At 41.1% G+C, this 27,376-nt stretch overlaps 1 protein-coding gene across 3 annotated transcripts in view; it reads right to left on the bottom strand.

Moving 5' to 3' along the window:
* The window catches only part of FRMD3 (FERM domain containing 3), a 318,111-nt gene that overhangs the window by 151,717 nt on the left and 139,018 nt on the right, over positions 1 to 27,376 (bottom strand). For all 3 annotated transcript variants that reach the window (XM_004612971.2, XM_004612969.2, XM_055139945.1), the window contains exon 2: positions 7,916 to 8,020. In XM_004612971.2, coding sequence (XP_004613028.2) covers positions 7,916 to 8,020 — 105 coding nt within the window. The remainder of the gene's footprint in view (positions 1 to 7,915; positions 8,021 to 27,376) is intronic.

Below are 27,376 nucleotides of genomic sequence, written 5' to 3'. Positions count from 1 at the left end.
TGTGAAGCAACTGTTACCAGGAGCAGGAAGCATCTTTCAATGGCAGGAGCAGCTGGTGGGACATTCTGCTCCCTGCTTCCTGGCACCATCCCCAGAGTTAACTTCAAATCACTGGGCCTGTTTTTATTCCATTCCAAGTTCTCCCCAAATATGTCTCTAGGAAAGCAAACTTGTCTTAACACAGACAAGGTCCTTTTCCATTAACAATAAGACTCTTGGTAAGGTCACTCATTCCTCTGGCCCCTGTGCATAAAAGTCTTAGGCCTATAATTAAATTTGGATGGAAGGGCATCTTCACTGATATGTCTTTGACCACAGGATGTCCTAGTTCATCCCCCTATCAGAGCATATATAAATGTTTTCGAGTCCCAGGGCCACATAACATACGCTTAACAAAAAGACACTTAAGGAGATGCCTCAAAGATGTGAATTTCCAAAATGAACTTGTTTTCTCTGGGTAAGACTGAGAATAGACCTTTGGTTGGAGGACAATGACATTAATGTCAATAGGTAATAAATGCTCTAGAATTGGGAGGAAATTGCTATTGACAATGCCGGGTATAGCCCTAACCTACCATGCACCCTCCCCAAAATAGGGAGGATCAGGAATGGGACTTAAGTGGTAGAGCTTAGCATGTATAAGGCTCTGAGTTTGATCTAAGGTAGAGCAATAATGATTTCTATTATCAAGATTTTTTTATTAAATTAAAATAATCATAAAAAATTTAAAACTTTAAAACATATTCCTAAAACCCTGAAATTCTCTTTCAGGATTCAGGAATTCTAGGGTACAGCCGAGGATCTTAAAGGGTGGGAGTAGGGGGATAGGGTGATTAAAGCTAGTGGGAAGGGGATTTGCCTTGACAGAGACCAACATGAGTTTCAACCCCAGCATCCCAAATGATCCCACGAGACCTTTCAGTGATCTCTCAACTCAGAGCCAGGAGTGAGCCCTGAGCACCAGTGAGTATGGCTTCAAAACTGAAGATAAATATTACCTCGAGTGGAAGTACTCCTGTAACTTCCATTCCACTTGGGGTAATATTTATCTTCAGTTTTGAACACTGGGTGACATCCCTCCTAGGTATGAAAGGAGAAAATCGTGGGAAAATTACAAGGGAAATCAGGACAATAGGCATCTCAAAGCCACAATGAAACCAAAATTATGAAATTCACTAATTACATCAAAACAAAGAGAAATTAGTCAAACACCTCTGCAGATGAGGTGGAAAGAATATGCTACATCTAAGGAAAAAATGATGTGCAAATTAATATTTCTTCTAGAATTTTTTTTAAAGTTTTCTTTTCAGGTCAGCTACATGCAAGCAAGCACCCAATCCCATGTACTATCTCTCTGGCACCATCTAGAACTATTTCTTCTAAGAATTCTGAGTTGATAGATCCAAGAGCTTTTCCCATCAGTAAAATGAGAAGACCAACACCCACCTTATCTTTAATGAGTTCTTCAGTTGATAAATGTGCTGGAAACTCCAGAGGATTTTTATTGACCAGTACTCAATCCATCCTTCTCTATAAAAAAATTTCAACTAATGGAAATCCTGGGCTCTTGCCATTAAAATAGCAAAAGATAATCATCATTTACTGACTCAGTTCTCACCATTTTTGGAGCATACGGGGCATGAAACATCTTGTCAAACATATGGTGTTCCAAATGTAACCGTGCTAAATATTTAATATTCCACAATGGTTTCCCGTAAATCAAGTTGTAAAGAGTTGTAGGCAAACCACCAACTCCCAATTCAGAGGTAAGTTCCACTTTAGTTTTTCCAAATAACCTGACTTTTCTGTTAGTTTCCTATCCAAATAATTAATTGATTTTATTTTCCACTGATGAAAAGAGTACATGAGTTAGTTAAAAAACAAGGAAGACTAGAGCCAACACAAACAACAATACTTAAACATAAAAATGTGCCCATCAAGGAGGCAAACTAGAAAGTGCAAGGGAACTTGGGGGCAATGGTGGACACTGATGGTGGGAGTGGTGCTTTAACACTGTATGTTTGAAACTCAACTATTAACAGCTTTGTAAAACATGGTGCTTAAATTAGAAAAAAAAGGAAAAACCAATGACAATGTCAGCTAAAAATTCCATTACCAGCAAATCACTGTGCTGTGAGCCCATGGTTCTAATTATCTAAGACTTATTTACCCCCATCTCTCATAACATAATAAAGGCTGAAGGCCTGTATTATAATGTCACCATGAACATTCCTACTTTTCTTACTTGCTAATCATGAGCTGGCTGTATTTTTGCACACATTTTCTCACCTAGACCTACCCAATGCATAGCACTGTAGCACTGTCATCCTGTTGTTCATCGATTTCTCAAGCGGGCACCAGTAACGTCTCCATTGTGAGACTTGTTGTTACTGTTTTTGGCATATCAAATATGCCATGGGCATCTTGCCAGGATCTGCCATGCAGGCAGGATACTCTTGGTAGCTTGCCAGGCTCTCCAAGAGGGATGGAGGAATCAAACCCGGGTTGGCTGCATGCAAGGCAAATGCCCTACCCGCTGTGCTATCGCTCCAGTCTCTGCTTTCACCCAATGTGTCACTGTCATCCCATTGCTCATCGATTTGTTCGAGCAGGCACCAGTAACATCTCTTACTGTGAGACTTATTGTTACTGTTTTGGGCATATCGAATACACCACGGGTAGCTTGTCTGGCTCTGCAGTGTGGGCGCGATACTCTTGGTAGCTTGCAGGGTCTCCGAGAGGGGCAGAGGAATTGAACACAGGTCAGCCACATGAAAGGCGAATGCCCTACCTGCTGTGCTATTGCTCCAGCCCAATGTGTAACAACAACAATTAATGCTAAAAGTAACATACACCACAATATCAGTATGTGTCACATTTAAATCATTTATAGCATCAGTTAATCATTTAAATATCTTATCTCATTTCCATATCAACTCTATATGCAAGTCCTTTTATAAGTTGCAATAATAAGCATAAATTCAAAATGCTCAGTAACTTGATCATATCTTTCTGAACACTACATGCATACAGTTTCATGCAGCAACTACTTTGCAACCCATGTGGAGACTATAGTCATGCTGTATCCTCCAATTCAAAAGTCTATGATGTTTGTATGGTGCATATACAATGTAATGATGAAAAATCTATTCAGGCAATCTTTTGAGTAATTCAGTCCATCTATCATAAAAGCAGCTTTAATTTGGGGGTAATCTCCTTTCCCCCACTATTCTATTATCCAGAACTAGATACTAACATAAAATATAAATAACAATGAAGAATATAAACCTTTCTATTTTTTAGTTTACTGAGCACATTATTACTTTATGCCTCCACAAGATGCCCTAGGCTCAAATAAATATTTCTCTTTTTACCACTTAAAAATTACAGCACTAGTTGCTAAAGCAGTGTCTTTAGATCTTGGCATATCTTCCTCCAATGTGAGTAATTATCAAACTTAAGGAATCAACATTCACACAACATAAGTTTCTAATATACAGATGTAATTAGGACTTTGCCGGTTTCCTTACTACTTCTTTTCTGTTCCAAATCCAATACAGAGATCTTGAGCTTCTTTCTACTCTGAGTTTCCTCATCTTTCCCATCTTTCAGGACCTTAGCACTTAGGAAGCGCACTGGTGAGTTATTTTGAGGAATATCTCTCACTTGAGTGCATCTGATGTCTCCTTCAAGATCTCAATAAGGTCATGCATCCCAGGAAGAACACCCCACGGTAATGTGCTCTTCTCATAGAATAATATTGGGGTATATGATACTGATTTGCCTTTTTACAGGTGATTTTGAACTTGATTGCTTGGCTAAGTTGGTGTATATTAGGTTCCTCACCATATCATATTATTCTTTCTCTATTTGAAATTTAAAATACTGGAAGGGAGTAGGGTAGATACTTTGAAATGGAAACGTTTTGTTCCTTCTCAAATCATTTTACTGATTTTAATATCCAAAATGGATGTTGCCCACAAATTATCACTGTTATATTTTAATGGTACTTGTAGTTCGCTCATTCCTTCTATACTTATTAGTAGGTATTCTAAGAAGAAAATTGAAGTGCTGTTCCTTCTCCCTCTCCTATGTATTCTATGGTTTATTCTACCAGGTATAGGGATGTTATCTAATTCTTACTCTAACACTAATTTTTTTTTCTATTATGGTTCTGCTATTTGCCTTTGGAAGTATTTTCAAGTTAATGTTGTGCCTTTTCTATTCTTTTAGTTTACGAGTACATTCTTGCTCTATGCCTCCACAACAAGATGCCCAGGCTCAAACTGTGACTTTCCTAGCCCATTTCTAAAATCAGCCATTTTTGCAAGAAATCACTCTTTTCACTGGAGTGTGGTCATTGGAACCAAAGTCTGAGCCCTAGACATGCTTATCATTGCTGCAGCACCTTTCTTTCTGGGCCTCTCTCAGTGGACAGGGCTTAAGAGTGTAAGTATGTGAATGTGCACCAGTAAAAATTTTTCTGTAGTTATATTTTAATGAGTCCATGTTTATAATATATTTTAATTGTAACAATATCTTAGTATTTTATTCACTGTCTCCCCAATGAGTGGGTAAAGAAGAATGAAAAAGTTTATTTACTTAGGTAGTTTCCAGATCTTTTTTTTAATTTTTATTTTATTGAATCACCATGAAAAAAATACAAAGCTTTCAGGTTTAAGTCTCAGTCATATAATGATTAAACCGCCATCCCTTCACCAGTGCACATGTTCCACCACCAAGAACCCCAATATACCCCTCTCCCACCCGCCCTACACCTAAGTAGCTAAGGATCTTCACTTTATTCTCTCTATACTTTGAATACATTCAATATTTCAATAGATAATTCACTATTATTGTTTGGAATTTCCCCCCAACAATCAGGCTTGCTGAAATGGCATCATTTAATAATTTCTTTTAATTGCTGAGAATGAAGACTCTATGAGCTCTGTGACTTTCCTAGCCCATTTCTAAAATCAGCCATTTTTGCAAGAAATCACTCTTTTCACTGGAGTGTGGTCATTGGAATCAAAGTCTGAGCCTTAGACATGCTTTGGATTTCTGATATTTTAGCTCAGTTCACTGCATTTCTGTAAGAAGCCGCTCTGGGTACCAAAATGGGTTAGAAGACCTCTCGGATCATAGTCTTTAGGAGCAGAGAGTCCGTTTTGCATGCAGCAGCTCTGGATCTTATCTGGATGGAGAGCCATTTCCAGATCTTTTTTAAGGTTAAGTGTCAGCTAACTACAGTGGATCATGTTATATTGTTTAACAAAATGATTTTACTGGAACACAAACGTGTCCACTGGATTTAGGCATTCACGATGGCCACTTTGCACTAGAGCAATTGCACTGAGTAATTACAGTGTGCAGTGTGTAGATCACAAACTGAAAATATTTTCTACTGGAACTTTACACAAAAATGACATATGCCTGGTGTAGGCTACATTTCAAAGGTTCAAATCCCATCCATTCTCCAACTTTTGTTAGTGATGCAACCTTAGACCATCCACAGATCCCTCCAGTGTTCCCTATCTTGCAGGGTTCTGGGGATGTCTAGAGACCATATGAGTAAAATTCATTGTACATGACTGGAGCAATAGCACAGCAGAGAGGGTGTCTGTTTTACATGTGGCCGACCTGGGTTTGATTCCTCCATGCCTCTCGGAGAGCCTCGGAAGCTACTGAGAGTATCCTGCCCGCACGGCAGAGTCTGGCAAGCTACCCGTGGCGTATTTGATATTGCCAAGAACAGTAACAAGTCTCACAATGGAGATGTTACTGGTGCCTGCTTGAGCAAATTGATGAACAATGGGAGGACAGTGCTACAGTGCTACATGACAGATAATTCATTAATGGCAGTTATAATTACTTCTGCAGGTTGGCTGTTAAGAATTTTGCTGAAATAACTGATTTGCAGTGGTGATTTGATGAGTAACGGACTCCACAGAGGCTTTCTGGTCCACAGGGATTTGTGCCATAAACCTAAATTCAAATGCTCTGTCACTCAGAAGAGCTCTCCTATCACCCCCCCTCCCCCGCAAACCTGGGTCTGGGGCTCTGACGCTCCCCAGCCCAGCTTCGCTGCTCTCAGTCACCTCTTGGTGCCGTCCTGAGGCCCACCTCTTCTCCCAGGTAATCAAATGCTCTGTCACTTAAGTGACAATGTTTCTGAAACTGCTTTTCTCTCCATTCAACAGTCATGTCTTTACAGGCCAAAGAAATAATATCCATGAATGTCCATGTAATAATTCCTAATACTGGTAAGAAGAGAAAAGCTAGGAGAGTAGCAATGGTATTATAATTGGAATGTGTTTAAAAAGAAAATGTAACCCTGGGCTAGTGTACAGCAGGGAGTGCACTTACCTCGCACACAGCAAACCGAGATTCAGTCCCTGGCAACAATGTTGGTTCCCCAGAGCCCCACCAAGTGTAACCCTGATAACTGAACCAGTAATAAGGCCTGAGCATCTCTGGGTGTGTCCTCCACCCCACTCCTGTTCTGCAGCCACAAAAAACAAAAAAGAAAAAAGAAAGAAAAAAATGTTTCTGGCCCCAGGGATTCAGGAAATTTAGAATAAGAGCCACAGCAAGCATGGATGCAAGACAAAGTCTGGGAAGCGCTGCAGTTCAGTAGTAAATGCCAAAGCAATCCTTTCCAGAACTTCATGTCACCCTATATCCTCACTGACACCCCGCTAACCCTCCTTTCATTCGGGCTCAAAAAAGGCCCTGCTAGTGGTCCAGAAAACCCAAATCTTCATCTCTTGAGCTAAGCAAGCTTTTCCATGTTTCTAAAGGAAATCTGACCTATCCCTCAAATATTCTTTGTTACACTGTGAGCCTTTCCTTGCATAATAGTAATTAATACAAAGCCAAGTGCAGAAGGGGCTGGGCTGGGCTGGGGTTCGTTCAGAGGAATGACCAGAGACACCAGAGATAAGGTGGGCAGCCAATTTAACACGGCACCGAGCCTGTTTCCCTACCTGGAAAGAGTATGGCCTCCAGGAACCCTTAAGCAGCCTTGCCTGACAGCACAGCAGGGTACAAACAGCAGGGTGACCCGAATGGGAGCCACAGGAAACAGGAGTGGGGCCAGAGCACAGGGACTTGCTGGATGAGAGAACTGCACATGGCTGAGGGTTCGGCATGTGCCATGGCTGAACACGCATGGGCTGCCGGGCTGCTCCACTCACTCGGAAGCAAGAGCTCCCCATCCATTCGCACAGGAGCCATCAAGATCTAAGTCAGGAATGAAACTGGGAGGGAGGCATCAACTGTGGTGGTGCCTAAGGAACAGTCACAACATTTTGCTGCCTTAGCTGTCAAAAGCTTCTTTTCTTCTCAGGCCCCCAAATCACTTCACAGAAAGTGCGCCATTTTGCAGAGTCCACGTCAGTGAGTCCATTGTCAGTGACACTGAGCACATCAACAGAGCCGTGTGGCCACCACATATATCAAATTACAAATATACCCATAACCTCAAAAGAAATCCCGCACACTCAAACATTATCTCCCCTCAGCCCCTTCGTACCAACAGGGTTTTGTACATAGTGAGGTACATTGGAGTGTTTGTTTCAGGGGGTTTCAACAATAAGATTCTTCTGTAGCCACTCTCTGAGATGCTTTGACAAATCTGGGTTCAGAAGACGCAGGACCCCTGTCTCTTCAGCCTGGTGGCAATAGCTTTCTAGAAGAGTCTGATGTAAGGTCTTTCCTTAGCCCCACTCAGCACTGTGAGGACATAGCCAGGGCTTGTCACTCACAGATACAAACTGAGTTGATCTGTTTCTTGTAGCCAACAACCAGAAGAACAAGGATGCACTGCATGGTCTCCGAGAGGAGCTTCAGCACCCCTCCCAGCCAGTACCCACCCAACTTGCCCAAGTTGGTCCGGACAGAGGCTCTCTCTTACCCGCTGCTTCTCTGGATCCACGTAACGAATGCCGAAGTAGTCCTTCTCCAGCAGGCTGTAGTAGCTGCAGATGTGGTCAACGAGAAACTGTCCTTTGGTCTCCCTCTGCAACAGAGCACAGTGCAAGTTTCACAGTCCTATTCTTGCCAAACATCCAAGGGAGTTTGTGCTAAAAGAAATGATTTTACTTATTTCAGTCCCTAGAGCAAAGGCATCCAGACTTTCCCTCTCTTACAATCCATAGTAAGAATGCACTTTACAATGGCAGTCATCTCTCTCCCCGCCCCTCTCTCTTTCTCTCTCTCCCTCTCTCCCTGTCATCGTCACAGTCATCCAGTCATCCAGTCATCCAGTTGCTCATCAATTTGCTGGAGCAGGCACCAGTAGCATCTCCATTGTGAGACTTGTTTGTTAATGTTTTTGACATGTTGAATATGACACAGGTAGCTTGCCAGGCTCTGCTGTGCAGGCGGGATACTCTCGGTAGCTTGCTGGGCTCTCTGAGAGGGGCGGAGGAATCGAACCCAGGTCACCCGCATGCAAGGCAAATGCTCTACCTGCTGTGCTATCACTCCAGCCCACACACACACGGATATTAAAAGTAAAGAAGAAAAATAACCCCACACAAAATCTTGCACAGATGCTATGCACTCGAATATGTTCTCTTTTATTTGATTATAACTCATCTTGTTATGCTACTCATGATTTAGGAAACTGATTCTACCATTCAGTACAGTCAAGAGATGGACATTTTGCAAACATATATATTACACATATAATAAACCTTACCATCTTCTGTAACTGCTCTGTATATTAGTTGCTCATTTAGTCCTCACAGAAATCCCACTATAAAGTTTCCCATTTTGCATCTGAGGATTTAAGGTGCTCGGCGGCTTGTCCAATGTCAATGTACAATGTAACTTGTACAGAGTGAGGTAAGAGGGGACCCAGTCTGTCTGGCTGCAGAAACTGGATTCCTGCTTTGCCAGAGTTCACTCTGCTTCTCCTCAAATACAAGGGCACAGGAATGCAGTGAACCATATCAGAGGGAACACTCTGGCTCCCACCAGGAAAATTCCTAGATCAACTTCATAGACACCGTCAGAAAGTAGGGGAGCCAGCACTGGGATTCAGTGTCACATTTCTGTGACCTTAGACAACTCCATAACTGCCTCCACATTGGTAAAGGGAGTTGGTCAGACTAGATGACTCCTCTTTGAGATGGAGTCAATTTCCTTCAATATTCTGTATCTGCCAAATATAAATATGATAAATACCATTCAAACAAAGCCCTCCTAATAACAAAGACCCTCCCAATCCCTCATCAGAATATTTAACTAGATAAATGTCTGTCAATCAAAGGTCATTGGAACATTTTATCGATAGAAGATGACCTATAAAAATAAATGAAGAAATTAGAGGCAATAAGTGAACCACTCTTCCAATCCACTAAAAATAAGTTAGGAAACTCAGTTTGGTTTATGTGACTTAATAATGTTTTCATAAGAAACTACTAACATCAACTTGAAAACTTATCAGAAAAAGCCACTTTTGGTCAGGAATGTACCACATGGAGAAAAGCACTGTAGCTTACATGCACATACTTTGATGTGAAAACAAATATTTTTCGAAATAGTTTTCTGCTTTTAAATTTCTATAATTATTTTCAACCCAGGAGCCTCAAATGAAAAGCTTTATCTGATAACAATTAAATGCAACAACCCTAATAAATCAATGGACTGAGCTTCTTTTACAGCTGCCCTATGTCACTCACTTGTCTAACAGATGCTGCTACTGCAGAATCAAGTCAACTGAACCTAACATGTGCCTTCATAATTTTCAAACTGGACTGCCAAACTTTCCACAGTAGGATTTATAATGGTGGTGTCTGGACACAGGAGACAAATAAGAGAATGAGTGGATGAGTGTGTTGGGCTCAAAATACATCAATAGAGCACCAACTTTACATGTCTGATTGTTCAAATTCAATCTACAAAACATTAGGGTGGAAGTGTGGGGTGGAGGGGGAAATATATGTCAAAGCAATGCCCTGTAATGACATGGAATTGAAGAGATCTTTATTGTATGTGGCAGCTGTTGCCATTTTGCCCTGAAGATGTATACTCAAAGCACAACAGAGTTCGGTGTTTGTTCTTGGTTTTAGGTTTTTAATGATTAAACCCAGCAACCGAAATATACTCCTACTGCTGTCTCCTCATAATGACAAAGCCTCTGGAAATAAGAAAGTGCCACTGAGACAATGTGGGGCGAGAGCACACAAACAGGGCTGAAATGGGGAGCAATGCTTCTACAAACGCAAGTGAAGCCAGCTCTCATGGCTATGGGTCACCCGGTTGATATCTGGTCTCCTGTCCCCAAAGAATCACCCCAGACCAGCAATAGCATCGAGGCCTCAGTGCCACCCAGGAGGAAGCCTGTTGGAAACACAGACTTAGGCATCCTTCCAGACCTACGAAGTCTACTCTGCGTTTTAGGAAGATACCACAGTTATTTGTATACTCATTCAAGTTTGAGAACCCCTGATTTAGGAGAATTTCCCCACCATTGGAAAATGAAAACATTAACTTCTCTCCAGAGGCTTATGAGCCCATTTTCTCTTGAGAATTGCTTAATCAACTATTCAGAGTAACCAGTTGTTTTAATTTCAAGGATACTAAATGCAGAAATCACTAATATAAATTCTTCAGAGCTCTAACTATGCTGTGCTTTATTAAAAAGAATGGCACCTTAGACATGTGAAATTCGCAGGATTTAAATAAGTTAATAGCACCTTATACAGCAGTCAATAAGATGTTATGGTCTGTACCCAAAAAAAAAAAAACAAATCTAATGCATTCTTAATAATTGTCTCTTTTCTTTTTCTTTCTTTCTTTCTTTCTTTCTTTCTTTCTTTCTTTCTTTCTTTCTTTCTTTCTTTCTTCTTTCTTTCTTTCTTTTTCTTTCTCTTTCTCTCTTTTTTTTTCTTCCTCTTTTTTTCTTTTTTAAACATTTCTTTCTTTGATCATTTCATCCAAGGTATTATCCTCAGTACCACTGACTTACTGGTCTGGACAGCTACTTATTTATTTATGTATTTATTTATTTATGATTTTCAAGCCACATTCAACAGTGTGTTCTGTGCTTGAGGGGGAGGTAACTCCTGGCAATGCATTGGGAAACATGAGGTGCTGGGGATTTGAGCCCAGGACTCTTGTATGCAATGCATATGTTAGACCTTTATGCTATCTCTCCAGCTCTTAGGCTGGATAATTTTGTATTTCTAGATCCTGCCCACACGGCAGAGCCTGGCAAGCTAACTGTGGTGTATTCGATATGCCAGAAACAGTAATAACAAGTCTCACAATGGAGACGTTACTGGTGCCCACTCGAGCAAATCAATGAGCAATGGGATTACAGTGATACAGTGATCTAAGTGAGGTTGTACCTCAGCAACAGAGTTGAAGGAACTTCTTGTTCAACACACATATTTCTATTTGTGACCTAGTGCTAGTCCTGTGCATCGTGATTTGAATTTTTTTAACAGAGAGCATAGAAAGACACTGTGAATGCAACTGCAGTGTCTCTTAATGTGCTAAAAATCTTAATCAATGCTGGCTAAGGCGTTGCCTGTGAACTGTGGAGAGACCGAATATTTTGTCATAGGTTTTCCATAAAAAAAAAAGTTGAAAAATTAGGAATGAATTAGGAATATGTTTTACATGCACAAGGTCCTAGCTTCACCCTTGGTATTGCATGTCCTACCACCCCCCCTTCCACTACCACCACCACTGGGCACCACTGATACCTAGTAGCATGAGCATTGAACCATCCAGCCATGAAATTGGCTGAGGATTGGCTGAGGAGAAGCCCTGGCTCACTGAACACCAGTTGTGAGCCCCCCAAAAGACAATGACTTATTTTTGTAAGCATTGGTCTTGGTAATTATGGGAACCGAAACTGCTACTGGTCTTACACCAGAGAGTTTGAGCAGTTCTGATCTAAACTGCACTGCCATGTTTTCAGGATCTCTGTTTGGAACTTTTTTAGCCCAGGAACCTCAAGGTATGAAAAGTCAGGTGCTCTCTCAACCTTCTCTGCCCACCTTTCCCAGTCTTTAGTCTACTGTTTTGTTAGTAAGAATCCCAAATTCTCCCAAAACCTGTCCCATGAGTTGGAAAGAAACCTAAGTTTCTTATTGCAAACTATACTACTGTCAGGAAAATCCTACACTGCCATCTTATTCCAATTTTTTGGAAAAAGGAACAAGTCTTATTTCTGCCCTTATCAGTTGTATGGCCTTAAGCAAGTCATAAACATCTTTGAAATTTAGTTTCTTCTTGTGTAAAGATAAAATACTTATAAATTCAGTATGTACCCCAATAGTTAATTTTGAGGCTAGTTATACAGTTTTAAACATCTATTATGCAGCTGGTATTGGGATATAAACTAAAGATAAATTATAAAAAAATGCAATTTATAATCTTATAGACTGAAACACCCCATGGTTCACAAAATGTGAAAACAATCTGCATACTGCCATGCACTAGGCCAATGCAATATGCTACTTATAATTAATAATAATATTAATTTTAAATCTTTGTCACAGATTATCTAGGTGCAAGGCACTGAGAGTAACAGTCCCCACCTTTTAGAACTTGCCTCATGGGACAAAAATGAATAATACCTCTTACAGCTCATTGCTGATAATGCATTTACTTCAGTGCTTCAGTTCAGAGGCAAAGTTAAGACAACACTTAATAAAAAAATAAAAACAAGATAAATCAATCATCTAGCCATAAATATCTTGTCTTCAATGACAAAGTATAGTGGATTTCTCTCCCAAATCCTTATGCCAAGACATTTTGCTTTTAGACTAGTTAAGTGAAGAAAAGAATATCAACCCAAAGATTTCATGCATTGCTATAAGCCAAGATTTAGAATTTGAATCACTACCTTTAAGAATACAGGTGTATGCACAATAAAAATTACGGTTTTCCCCATACTTCCCACCCCCATTAAAATTACTACTATTGAAAGCACTGTAAAACAGTAGTTGTGTTACGTAGTTGACATAATCTCCTCTGCGCACACTAAGGCTATTAATATTCTCTTGATGTTATAAAATGGGCTCAGGAATGTTTATACCTATGTTCAACCCAGACCCACCAACAAAGCTCAAGTTATTGCAGGAATCCAATTCTCCTGTCCCATTCCAGTTGTTGTGCACAGACAGAAGAAAATGATATGAGACTTTGGGAAGACACAAGTACCCAAGTTACCCAGAATCTCTTCTAGAATTTGTCGTGACAGTGAGGAACACTGGTTATCCATAATAAAATCCACCCTGGGAAGAAAAGTTTTATTGGGTGCTCTCAGAGGCCTGAGCAATAGTACATGGGTAGGACATCTGCCTTGCACACCGCTGGCCTGGGTTTTGACCCCAGGCTTGGCACCACATACAGTCCCCCTGGAAGTTATCCCTGATTGCAGAGCCCAGAATAAGCCCTCAGTGCAGCAGGGTGTGGCCAAAAAAGCAAACCAAAAAAAAAACAAATCAATTGCACAGCAGCCAAGAGTCTTTTGTCTCTCCTCAAAGAATACAGATTTTTCTTCCAGACACACATGTGTGCCCTCACAATAATAGATGCATATATTCACACAGGGACAGGGAAGATCCATGAGTAAACCCAGAGGTACTATAATTTATCCCTGACTCAAGGGTTCTAGGATAATAAAAGGGTAATTCCAACCCTTCAGCCTTACTAGTTCAGAAAAGAAAACAGGACTGAATTTAGGTCATGAGACATAGGGAGGAACTGACAGGGGCACACAACCTTCACCACAGACGTACCATTATCTTTCCCATAAGGCTTTTTATTTTATTTTCTTGCCCCTCTTCCTCTATTAAGATGTGCAGATGTTGGTTGCCTCATTTGCAGCAAGAAATGATCTTTCATCTTCCAGAGGGCAGGGGAGAAAGTGAAATGGCTAATGGCTTGAATACTATGTATTCAAGGATAATTTGAGAGGGCAAGCAGCAACAGCCTGAAGCAAAAACCTGTGCCCAAGGCTGAGAAGACAGGGCAGAGAAAGAGTAGATCCCACTGGATAACACGTTAGTCCACTCCAACCGTGCTCAACTTTGGCTTATTCATGTCTGGACATGGTCACCCGCAGGAAATTATCATTCAGTATAATAACATAACAAATTTCATGATCATAAAATAATAATAGATACAAATAGTTCATGGCTAACTATACACAAGATCAACTAAGAGTTATACAGATGTGTCATTCACTCCTTCCAATAACACTAGCATCAGACAAATTTGGGCGGATGACCTTCCAGAAATGTATGATTTCCACCCACCTCCATTCCTAAAGTCTTCCAACTTGCCTTTTTCCTCTCTTTCTCAAACCCTACTCATTATTCTAGAAAAGGCTGACCTTATTCTGGCAAATGGCCAGTTTCCACTCTGCGAAGGCACAATCCTTGGCTTCAATAGTGTCATTCTAGAAGATTCCTACACCAATAGACATTAGCAGTTGTGGACCAAACAGTTCTGAAACTTCTGAAACAATCTTCTGTGTGTGTTGGGGGGATTCCCGAAAGTACACACACACACACACACACACACACACACACACAAGAACAATTTATCACAAATATTTAAAGACCGAGAGACGTAGGCTGGATTTCCCAACTATCACACCTCCCTCTTTCTTCAAGTGATTTGTCACAGAGGAGGAAAAACATCTTGGTTATATTTACATCTCTTCTGACTACACAGCAACCCAAGCCAAGGGTGTTTTGTAATTTTATGAAATGAAACTAAAATTCTAGAGAATGACTGACCATTTATTGCTCTTATCAGCTACTACCAACCCGTTTTCTCCTTTAAATCTCCTCAGCCTTCTTCCCAAGCCCTTCTTTGCAGCAGACCGGAGCTTGCTGATGGAAGGAAAATACCAGATGCTATCTACTGGCTGTTTATATACTGGACGCTTTCTACAAAGAACATTTTGGTCTATTGTTAGGCAATATATAGCAAAGAAGGTATGACAGTGTATAAATACATAATAATACACAGATATGCTTGCTCAGAAATAAATTTAAAGTGAGAACTTCTTTAGGAATTCACTGTAAAATAAGCAAACAAGGAACACTATTGTAACTACATTACCTAAAGTACAGTCATTTTTTTTTTTAAAAAAAGGAATACAAAAAAAATAAGATGCAGCATAAAATAAGATTGGATGAGATGGGGCTGGAGTGATAGCACAGTGAGTAGGGCATTTGCCTTGCACGTGGCCGACCCGGGTTTGAATCCCAGCATCCCATATGGTTCCCTGAGCACTGCCAGGAGTAATTCCTGAGTGCAGAGCCAGGAATAACTGCTGTGCATCACCAGGTATGACCCAAAAAGAAAACAAAAAAAAAGATTGGATGAGAAATACTGATGAAATTACTATTTATATGTGCATGTTGGCAAACAAGCATTTATATATATTAAATATGCATATAGACTCAATAAATATATAAAGGCTAAAATACTGAATGTGGATATTATATCTGCAAGAGATGTTATTTTTGCTTGCTCATTTTCATTTTGGGTTTTAAACTTGAGTCTCCACCCAACAGTGGTGGGACTTGGGGGTCAGTGGGAACATTTGGTCCTGGTACACCAAACATGGACCTTCTGCAACTAAACATGCACTCAGAGAATCTGACAATTTAAAAAGATTTTGTACCTATCTGATTTTTTAAAATCTTTTCTATGGGTTTTAGTTTGTTGTCAGTATATTTCTCTTCTTCATCATCAGGGCACGGTTTACCCTGTGAAGGAAGTATATAGACTATTCCATCAAAGGCCATCAGCTAGAAGCATCCTTAACTCTCACAAACCAGAACTCAAGTTGTTCTTTAATTACCTGGAAGTTCCATTGTCTTTCATCCAATGACAAAGAAAAGCCAAAGGTAAGAGCATATCATAAAGTCCCAGTGACCTTAGACCAGTGGTGCCCATTGTCACTGAGTTTTTTGGGCCTCCCAATGCCAGGAGAGCACCAGGGGGCTGGGCCTGAGGATGATGAGATTCCATCTAAGGAATTTTTCACACTACCTTCAAAGTGGAAGGACAATGTCAGCTTTGGCTATGGCTCACAGGACTTGTTGCATCCCTTACAATTAGCTGGGACCCTGCATGATGAATGACAGGTGAGGAAGGGGCAGCATTGGGTAGAAAGAGTCCATCCCCCACTCCAACAAGCCACGCCCTGCAATGAGGGTGAGTAGAGCTGGTGCAGTCTTTGAGCTTGATCTGTAAGCTGGGGAGGGGCTGGGCCACATGACTAGTACATACACTCTCTCCCACTCCTGACAGCTTTACTCAATTATACGGAACTGGACAATAGCTTGGGGGAGGGGGTAGAGGAAATATGTGAAGGTGATCAAAGGAAACAAACTCCCAGTTACAAGAGGAATAAATTCTGGAGACCTAATGTACAACCTGGTGACTGTAACTAATGGTACTGTATTGAATACTGGAAAGTTTCTAGGAGAGAGTTTTTGTTGCTGTTGTTTAAGGGTTTTTTTGTTTGTCTGTCTGTCTGTCTGATTGTTTGGTTCAAGCCTGTTGGTGCTCAGGTATCACAGCTGATGGGATTTGGAGGACCATTTGTGACACTGGGAAATGAAACGGGGTCCTTTCCACTGCACTATCTCCCCAACCTCCTAGAAGATATTTTTTTAAAGTTCTTAACTGTGTATAAACAAAATAATTATGTGAGGTGACAGGTGTATGACTAACTTTATTGTGGTAGCCACTTTGTCATTTGTGCAGATACTGTGTGTTGTCCATCAGGGCTAGAGAGACAGTACAGGGGTTAATGCACTTGCTTTGATGGAACTTACCCCAGTTCTATCCCTGGCACCTCATATGGCTCCATGAGCACTTCCAGAAGTGATCCCGGAGCACAGAGCCAGGAGTAAGCCATGAAAAATTCTGGATGTGCCCAAAACCCAAATAAGTAATTAAAAAAAAATTTAAATAGGGGCCAAAGTAAAAGTTCACAGAGAGGGTGCTTGCCTTGCATATAGGTGACCCAGGAGCAATCCCCAAGCCATATATGGTCCCCTGAACACCAACAGGAGTGATCCCTGAGCACAGAGCCAAGAATAAACCCTGAGCATCACCGGGTATGTAAAACCCCCCACAGAATACAATAAATTAAGTTTTATTATCATGTATTATCAGTTGCTCATTTCTAATAGCCACAGAAAAAACAAGAAAGAAAAATTAGCAATTTGTTTCATTTTTATAGAGTCAGTGTCTTACCCTGTACAGTAATTCTATTATTCTAGTCCCTTCCCCTACTTTTATCCCCCCTTCCCATGTACCCACCCCTCTACCACACAGACACACACACACACACACAAACACACTGAGATGTTTGCAAAGATACTTACACAAGGTAGTAGGAAAGAAAATCAGAAAAACATACAGTACGCATGCAAACAAAGACTTGCATAAATCCAAGTTTTGAAATGCATGTAAATCCCATAGTGTTGACATGGTTTACAACTACATTTTCTTCTAGCTTTTTGCTTCAGTATTAGTCTTGAGTACAAACCTGTATGTTCCAATCCCAAAAATAAACCAGGGGTAGTGGTGGGGAGGGGATAGGCATGTTTTCCCACAAAAACTGCTCTGAGAGGTTGAAATACCGTACAGCAGGTAAGGTGCTTGCCTTGCATGAGGCCAGCCTGTGTTCAATCCCCAGCATCTCGTAAGTCTCCCTAAGTACCGCCTACGAGTGATCCTTAAGCACAAAGCCAGGAGAAAAGAAAACCTGAACAAAGGCAGATATGAACCCCCAAACAAACAGAAATTGTTTTTGATTTATCACTGTATAGAGTGCATTCTCAATGCACTTCCATTGATTTTTTTCCCTTTTACATTTCTCAACTAACTTGATTTTTCTAGAGAACACCATGTACTGATTGGTTTGGGGTTGAGTTCCTGAACTAAGTTTTCCTGGAGAAGGGAAGGGGCTTCCTTTTGATTAATCATGTTCTACTCTAGAATTGGTGCAAGAGCTAGTTTCTTTCCAGCTTTATGCACAAGGTGGGGGCAGAGTAGTTTGTTATTTAACAAACTGCTCTGCAACACTGGGGTTCTGGGGGATGCTTCGCATATGATGCCTGGAGCAATTCTGTGTCACACTCAAGCTAAGCAAGTTTCTACCTCTTAAGCCAGATCCCTGGCTCCAAAAGAGTCAATTTTTTAATAAACTGAGAGTTTTTCTTAGATAAGGGAGTGATTATCAGTCCAGGGTAGGAATCTAATGAAATATCCTATAATGCATCTCTCCTGCTCCCAAACTTCCATACATACTCTTCCCAATTATATGTGTTCCTAACTACAATTTGCACTTAAAAACTCCTTTGTAATTCCCCAGACTGAGGCTTTTCAGCATCATTCAGTTCCAAGAACCAGGACACAGAGACAAGAGACCTTTTGCTCAAGCCTAACAGAGCTTCTCACAGTTTTTGCAACCTTATACAAAAGGATGCTATGTTTATCTATCGGTAATGCTGGAAAAAGAGCTTGGTTGCTGTAAAAATTTCCAAACATCATGAAGGATAGAAAATACTATAAACCGTCCTTTGGACCCGGCTGTGGAGCGAGCATGATGGAAGAGCCCAAGGAAGCGCCCTTGGACTCCAAACAGCCCACTGAACTAATTCCGGCATGGGACCAGAGACCCCACGGCGCACTGAAACAGTGGGAACCGGGCATCCCCCAATTCTTTTAACCTCTCTCTCTCTCAACTCCTTCCTCCTGAGCACAGCGCAGGGGCCGCGGTTTTCCTGAGCGCAAAATGGAGACGCCGAGCCTCTCTCTAGGTTTCTCCATCTTATGAGCACCATAAAAGGGTAAAAGTTTGTAGTGATGTTATTTCTGGTTGTACTTTCCCTGGACTTTATACAGAAACCCAAAACCTAATGTCATCTTAGCATCAGCAATATGTAATGGTTCCTTTTTAATGGGTTGGACTTTTGTGGGAGATCCTAACAAGAATAGTAAGTCTGTTGCTGAAATATTGAAGGCAATCAAAGTGGTAGCCATCTCTCTAGACTGAACTAAGCTATATCCCCACGCCGGCTGAGAAGAAATTTTCTTCTTTCTCGGGAAGAAACGCGGTGTGTCGTCAACTACAGTGTGATGTCCATTAAGCAAACAGACCTGGTGGCGTGGGAATGGGATAAAAGGGGGAAAATTATGTACATGGAACAGTGGGACGCTGGTGGAATCTCGAGCCGGAGCCGATACCAGTGCAAGACCTTCGGTTCCAGAAACTGCTTGCAGACACTCTACTAGTCTATCAACTAAGCCAGAGCCCCACGCCTGCTGATGACGGGAAATAACCATCCTTTTCGGTTTTTTTTCCCTTGTCAGGCAGCGTGGCGATTACTAAACAGGCGTGAACTCGGTGGCGCGGGGCAAGGGGGAAAAAGAAAAGTTATGTAACAAACAGCGGGACTTAATATCTCTATATTCTTAGCAGTGGAGAACTATCAAATGCCTCCTTGGCAATAGGACTGCTTTTCTTTTTTGGGGGAAACCCAACAATGGTAGTGAGTTGTGTGTTGAAACATGGAATGTAATCGAGATAAGGCGTAAACGAAGTGAAACTTATCATGTACAAGGGTGGGGACTGGGGAGGTGGGAGGGGGCGGCAGGTATACTGGGGGGGTTGGTGATGGAAGATGGGCACTGGTGAAGGGAAGGGTGTTTGAGAATTGTATAACCGACATAATCCTGAGAACTATGTAACCCTCCACATGGTGATTCAATAAAATTAAAAAAAAAAAAAAGAAAATACTATAAACCAATCACTATTGCATCGTCTGGAAGTGACAGGATTTCATTTCTTCACCAGTGTATCTGGGAGCAATAAATTTTCTTCTCCCCTTCCTTTGCTTTTGCTGTTGTTTCTGTGGTGACTGGGGGGTGGGGGGGAGCTCACACTGGGTGCTGTGTTAATCGGGGCTTGCCAGGATCACCACGTCAGTTGTGGTGCTCACACCACCTTGGTTACAGTGCATTGGAGACACCAAGAGCAGACCTGCTCAGATCACCCTCTGGCAAGTGGGCAATGCCAGGGATTGACTCCACCAACCGGTTTCAAGCTTGCAAGGAAGGGAGTAAGCTCAGCTCCTGGCAGCAATTGATTTTTGTTTCTAAGAGTGTCTCCTTTTAGCTCATCTTTCATGGTTCCTCTGAGAGGACCTTTGGAAAGGACTATCGATTTGAGTACCCAACAAAAACAAAATAAAACTCCTGTAGAGTTTTCTTCCCATCCAATCACTCTCACAATGGCTGTGGGGTTGAGAGGCAGAGATTATAGATTTCCACAAAACAATGTCCTCAGTGAGGCGTCAGGAACTGACAGCATTACTATGCCGTGACAGACACTGGTGTTGCCCAGACTATTCAGTCACAGCTGGGCCTCGGGCCTCCTGCAGTGTCTGCTTCAAGGCTTCACACAGAATTAGGTGCACTTTCATTTCAAGACCCTTGAAGTGGATATTTGTGGGGGAGGTGGGTTGTGATTTCTTTAGCAAATCTGCAATAGATTTTCTTAAAACTAACTGGATTGTGGGGCTGGAGAGAGAGTACAGTGGGTAGGGCATTTGCGTTTCACTGACTAACCTGTATTCAATCCCCAGTATCCCATATGGTCCCCCCAAGCACTGCCAGGAGTAATTCCTGAGCAGAGCTAGTAGTAATCCCTGAGCACTGCTGGGTATCCTTCCCCTCAAAAAAACAAAACAAACAAACAAACAAAAAAAACCCTGAGCATACTACTAGTCTATTCAAGATCTGTTCCAGCTAGAGTCCATGGGTGGAGAATGTTCGGCCCACAGACTGTATGAGACCCACAAAATCAAGTGGTTTGGTCTGAGTACACAAGAGGAAAGACACAGGACAGTATCCTAGTCGGCTGCCCATGACCCTTCGTCTCGTAATGTATGAGCCTCAAATGATGTCATAATTATTCAAATAGCCCATTGGCAAGAGGTCTTTAGGCATACACTAGCCAAGAAGAGGCCACCGCCCTTTTCGGCATTCTGCTTCACCCTTCCTCCAGCTCGATCACAATGGCTTTTCTAGGGATGTGCATTGTCTTTCTTGTCTGGGGAGGACACACCTGTCAGCTTCAGATGCTTGGAAAAAGTGTGGCAAGGTGTCAGGCATCTTCTGGGTTTCAGTTTTTCAGTCTCTTGTATTTTTAGACCTTTGCTTGGTTTCCACAACTTGACTTACTGTTCAACTAGTTTGCATTGTTCAGCACCACAGGAGTCCATATTGCCAGACATGCAGCTCTGGAGGGTTCTTGAGACAATGAACACCTCTTGTAACAATACTGTATTGCCAGCTCTGCTTTACCCTAGGCTTCTATTTAGGTTCAAAGAAGTAGGGAGCATTTCATTGTCCCATCATTTGTTTCTTTCTCTGAAAGATCCATCATAGGGGCCAAAGCAATAGTACAAGAGGTTGGGTGTTCACCTCCATGCTGCTGTCCTGAGTTTCATCCCTGGCATCCTGTATGGTCCTCTGGGCCCCACCAGGAGTGATTCCTGAGGGCAGAACAGGAGTATCCCCTGAGCACAGCTAGGTGTGGCCCGAGAACAACAACAATAAAAAGGTTACCATGAAATTTCAGTCATCAGCTTAGGGTTAGAAACTTCTCTTTAAGGAGAATGGAAAGCAAATTAAAAAATCTTATCTCTTGTCCAACCTTTCTAGCTACCTCTATAACTAACTGCCATGGCCACGTGGAGAGCTATTGGTAAGGGGCTGAATCCATGACTAGAACTTAGTATCCAAGGAAGTGAACTCCTAGGAAAACCACGGGGAGAAACAACACCAGTGCTCATCTAAAGGACAGAGAGTATTCTCTCATGAACCTCAACATGCATGAGACATGTCACAGACTGTGATTCGCTGAAATTCTAGATTCACACCCTAAGTATAACCAAGCAGTAGTGTTTACTGAGGGGAAGTGATAGAAGAAATAAAAATTTTATTTTATTAAATCACCGTGTGGAAGATTACAATGCTTTCAGGCTTAGGTCTCAGTTATACAATGCTGAAACAACCATCCCTTCACCAGTGCCCATATACCACTACCAAAAAAAACCCACACAGTACACCTCCCATCCCGCCCCCCACCCCCTACCTTGTAACTGATAAGTTTCATTTTACATTCTGTTTACTTTGGTTACATTCAATATTTCAACACAAACCTCACTATTGTTGTTAGGAGTACCCCAGTAGATTCAGACCTACTGTGAAGACAAATAAGGTCGCGCAGCCGCTACTGCAGCCTCGCGGTTTTGAATTTCTGTACTTTAACACAAAGTCCAGGGAGATTTCTTCCAGATATTGGATCACTGCAGGCTTGAAAACCCAATCTGTGGTCGTCTTAATATGGCGGACACCGCGCCCTTCATCCCCGGAGAGAAAGAGGCCAGAGAGAGAGAAATACCTTTCCCCTCCTGGGTGGGCACGGGGCCGAGGCTTAGTTCTCAGGCTGGAGACATTCTGCGAGGAGTTGTTGCCCATGCCGAAAGAGGTTTTGCTGGGTCTGGATTCACGCTTGTGCAGCTGTGGAGAGGCCACACATGCGTGCGGCCCCCAGGATCACATCTCGGCGGTGGTATACTCCTTATCTTTATTGGGGTGAAAAACTTCACAGATGCTACTATAGTTATTGGGTGATGACTCAACAGTCACCAAACTGCATACTTTCAATATTTGAACTTTAGGGGGCCAGAGAGCCAATACTTTAGGGTGGGTCAAGCCAGGTTTGTTCCCTGGCATCTCATAAGGTTCCCTAAGCTCTCACTTGGAAGGATCCTTGAGCATAGAATTAGAAGTAAGGCCTGAGCACCACAGGGCATAACTTAAAATCCAAACAAATAGCAAACTATATATATCAGAAAACCATATATATTTGAAAACTATATATATGTATATATAATGATATTGTGTATCATTATCTCAATAAAACTAGGATTATTAATACATTAATAATTAGGATAATATGTAATATTAAATCAAACAGCCACTACCACCCTGCAAAGAAAACAGCTATCAACTCGCTACAAACATGGCCACTAATTAGTCTGTGTCTTATAGAGGCACTTTAATTTCACTTTCAGTGGATATTGGTCCATTTGCATCAAGGCGACCTCACACAGAAACTGCATATAGCACAGTGAGGTATGTGAGAGAGTGGTATGGCCCTCAGGGGCAGTGCTGCTCAGGGAGTCACACCTAAGAGTTTTGGTAGTGAACTGGTTGAGCAACAACTATGTCACTAACGTAATATGTCCTCAGGAAATGGTAGTGGGAAAAGTAAGACCTAGAAATAATCAAAAACTGATGATTATAGAACAGAGTTAATTTGATTGAATGTATCATTTCTACAAATGCATTCAATTTGGTAGAAATATATTCTCTTTCCCTCATTTCAAATTAATGTTTTTGTAGTAAACACATGACTTTTCTTTAAATAAGAGACATAAAAATTGTCTATATTCTTCACAATTTAAACATCAAAAAATAGGGCCAGATACATAAAACAGCAGGTAGAAAGCTTTCCTTGCATGTAGCCGACCCTGGCACCCTATATGGTCCCCTGAGCACTGCCAGGAGTGACCCAGAGAGCCAAGAACAAGCCCTGAGCACAGCTAGGTGTGGCACAAAAGCCCAAAATAAACAAAAGAATCAAAATTGGTATTTTATATCGATATATGTGTTGGACTGGAGCAATAGCATAGGAGGTAGGGTATTTGCCTTGCACACGGCTGACCCGGGTTCGATTCCTCTGTCTCTCTCAGAGAGCCCAGCAAGCTACCAAGAGTATCTTGCCCACACAGCAGAGCCTGGCAAGCTCCCCATGGCGTATTCGATATGCATGCTAAAAACAGTAACAACAAGTCTCACAATGGAGACGTTTCTGGTGCCCGCTCGAGTGCTACAGTGCTAATGCATTTCCCAGAGTAGATTCCTTTCCTACCCACAGATGCTTATTTGTTGTTTGCAACATATCCTAATAAAATTTTACCCCTTAAATTTCTAAATAGCTTCTATTTCACTTAACTTGTTTTTTTTAGATTCAGCATTGAAAAATGATTCATTTTTTTAAATTCCTCAAGATAAAAATCACACTAATTTGTTTTAATAATTCAATTTCTAGGGATTCTCACAGACTGCTAATGAAAATACAAAATTAGTATCACTTTCCAAACAAATTTGCTGATATGTTATAAAAAGCCTCATAATCTTTCCCCCAATAATTCTTGGTTTCAATCTAATCAATTTTTTCTTAAATGTTCACTGTGTGCAGATTGTATAAAGCAATCATCTAAGCACAGAATCTTAAAGATTGAACAACTTGAACTGGGGCTATGGCTCAAGTGCATTGCGTGTGAGGCCCCAAGATTGCTCTCTGACTCTCCATGCCCTTCCCAAATCCCAGGTGTGTAGCCCTTAGAACCAGGGTGGCACTTACAGGGCCAGAGAGATGGCTTGAAGAACTGAGCACATGTTTTGAATCAGGTGGCACAGTTTTCAGCCACGACACTGCAGTTAACTGAGCATTACCATGAGGGACTCCTGAGAACTGAGCCAGGAGTTTCCAAGGGTAGACCTAGAGTTGGACGCCTCGGTAGTTCTCTAGTACTGTTGGACGTGGCCCCCTGACTACCTTATATTATATTATTATATTACATATAATATATATAAATTTATAAATATGTATAAAATCTTCATTAAAGAAACTAACTACCAACTAACAATTTCCTCTCATTGGACTTGTGCCATATGGGAGTCTCTGTCACTCAATTATCAGGCTGCTGTACATATTTATATGAACTCTTTTGCTGTATTGTTTTATTTGATTCTTTCAGATAAAAAACCACTATGGAATGTTGACATACAACTCTGTTAGGGAGTTAGAGAATTCATATGGTTTATCTTTGTCTACATTAAAGCTGGCTTCTTTAAGGTTGTATTCCATGAATATTCTCAGTTATTGGAAAGGAGGTTCCACTCCACTGATGTATTGCACAATTTTAAAACATGATTTTCAGTGTTCCCATCTGAGTCATTATGTGACATATTTCCACCATCTGAGATACACAATTCCCTTTTCTATCCTAATGTTTCTGAAAACAGTATGATTCTTTATTAAGAATTTAGTTTTATGTTTTATGGGTGTAGCTTCTCTCTCCCCTTGCTAAAATAGAGAAATAAAAAAAGAGCTGTTATTCAGTTGATGGACCCTTTCTCAGCACTTATATATAATATAAATGTGCACTATAGGTCTGAGTGGGAAAAGATTTTCTCACAGAAGTTTGGTTAGCCCAAATGTCTGCCAGGCAGCAGGCTTGCTAATTCCTTTCTTAAATTTTTGCTTTGACGTCATTTTAGGTAAAAGAAAAAAAACTCTAAAGGTAGAGCCAGACAGTTGAATTTCACTTTGGTTATTGCAGAGTTAGTTAGAATCACAACTGTTAAATTTGGAGAATTTGTTGAAATTATCTGGTGACAATAATAAATATTTAGGTTTTACTTTTCCATTTCAATTTTTTTAAAGAAAGAACCTCCTTTCTCCTCGTTACCCAATTATTCACACTACCATTTGGCAAAAAATATAGTTATTTTCCCACAGGTTAGAAAATTATCTGAGTTTAGCTTTCCAGGCATGGTATGGTTGAAATAAAAGATTTCAATGTGGATATTTTTGCCCGTATTAGATAGATACCTTTTATCTGAGGTGCCAAAATATGGCAGCATTTAATACTTTGTAGAATTTGTTTCAGCTACAATTTCCTGTGACAGTTCCTGGGGCTGGGAATATCTGAATATTCCTTACTTAAATGCATAGTGCCTCAATCAGGTCAGGCTGAGCATCTGAAGACAAATGGGCTTCCCTGTCTCCCCAGCCTCTATCCTTCTTCCTACTCTCCTCTCCTCCCTCCCTCTACTCTTTCTGTTCCTCTACATACAATTTTCCATGTGGCAAGCTTAACTTCCTTAAGGCACTGACTAATGGCCTCAGTGGTGCCAGGCGTCATCGGCAGCTGCAGTCCCCAGCAGGGGCAGCCCCAAGGGCCCAGGCAGGAGTTGCTTTTGATGCACTGGGTTCTGTTGGTTACAAGCAAGCCATCAAGGTCAGTCTATATTCAAGAAAATAGATTTTTTTCCTCTAAATGGAGAAGCATCAAAGAATTAATGTTTCTTTAATATTTCACAGGGGAAAAAAACTACCCCAGTTTAAAAAATAAGTGGACAAGCTATAAATACCTGGATATGTTTAATGTTTTGCAGAAAGATGTTAAAGAGGAAACAGGCCTGTATATGTAGAAAAAAATTATCATAAGCACACTTTCTGACCTCACTAGGCTGCCACGCCCAAGAATATTCACAGAATCCAAAGGATGGGCTGATATGGAATATAAGCAAAGATGAACACACCTCCCCCAGGAGAAAAAAGTTTAGAAAAAACAGATGAATTTCCACGCACTTAGGATAGGGGATTGGAATCAAAATCAGGTTGATCTGTGAAAATTAAAACTCCATTCAAGTCCTTCCAGCATGTGTCTAGAGACTAACACTGTTTGTTATGATATTAGTATCAGATCCAATATTTTATTCCTTCCACCTTGACTCATTAGTGAAGACTGACTCTGAGCCCTTATTGGTTACTAATTTTCATCATGGTGATTAGTGTAAAATTAAACTACTCTTACCCCAACTCTGGCTACTAACTCTAACCCTACCCACAGGCACTATCTACACTATACTACAGCAACAGAATTGAAAGATCAACTATTCAAGTGCAAAGAAAACAAAGAGCCTGACCCAGAGATCAACTGGACATGGATTTTCATCCCATGCTGGGAAATGGAGATGGTATATGAAAGAGACTCAGCCAGAATCAACATAAATACCCAATCTGTTATCCTGAAACTATCCCAAGACAGCTCCAAGAATATGACATTAATTACTCACTCCCTTTAGTTTCTCCCAATAATCAATCCCATGTAGGTCACACCACAATTGGAAAAACAAACCTTATGTGTCTGCAGACCTAAAGCCTAGTTTATTTCTCAGGCTTCCAGAGAAGAGTAAAAATGGGAGTGCAAAGCTGATCAAAAAGGCCACGAAGATGACAACAGGTATTTTATTATTTATTTATAAACTTTTTAATTGAATCACTGTGAGATCCTTACAAAACTGTTCGTGATTGGATTTCAGTCATAAAGTATTCCAACACCCATCCTTCCACCAGTGTACGTTTCCCAGCACTAGTGTCCCCAGGTTCCCTCCCACCACCCCCACTCCTCCCCTGCCTTTCTCTATGGTATGTGCTTTTCCT

This window comes from Sorex araneus, chromosome 1 (genome assembly GCF_027595985.1).
Source record: "Sorex araneus isolate mSorAra2 chromosome 1, mSorAra2.pri, whole genome shotgun sequence".
Classification (NCBI taxonomy): domain Eukaryota; kingdom Metazoa; phylum Chordata; class Mammalia; order Eulipotyphla; family Soricidae; genus Sorex; species Sorex araneus.
Note: the sequence above shows the minus strand (reverse complement) of the source record. Positions and strands in the feature narration are given on the sequence as shown.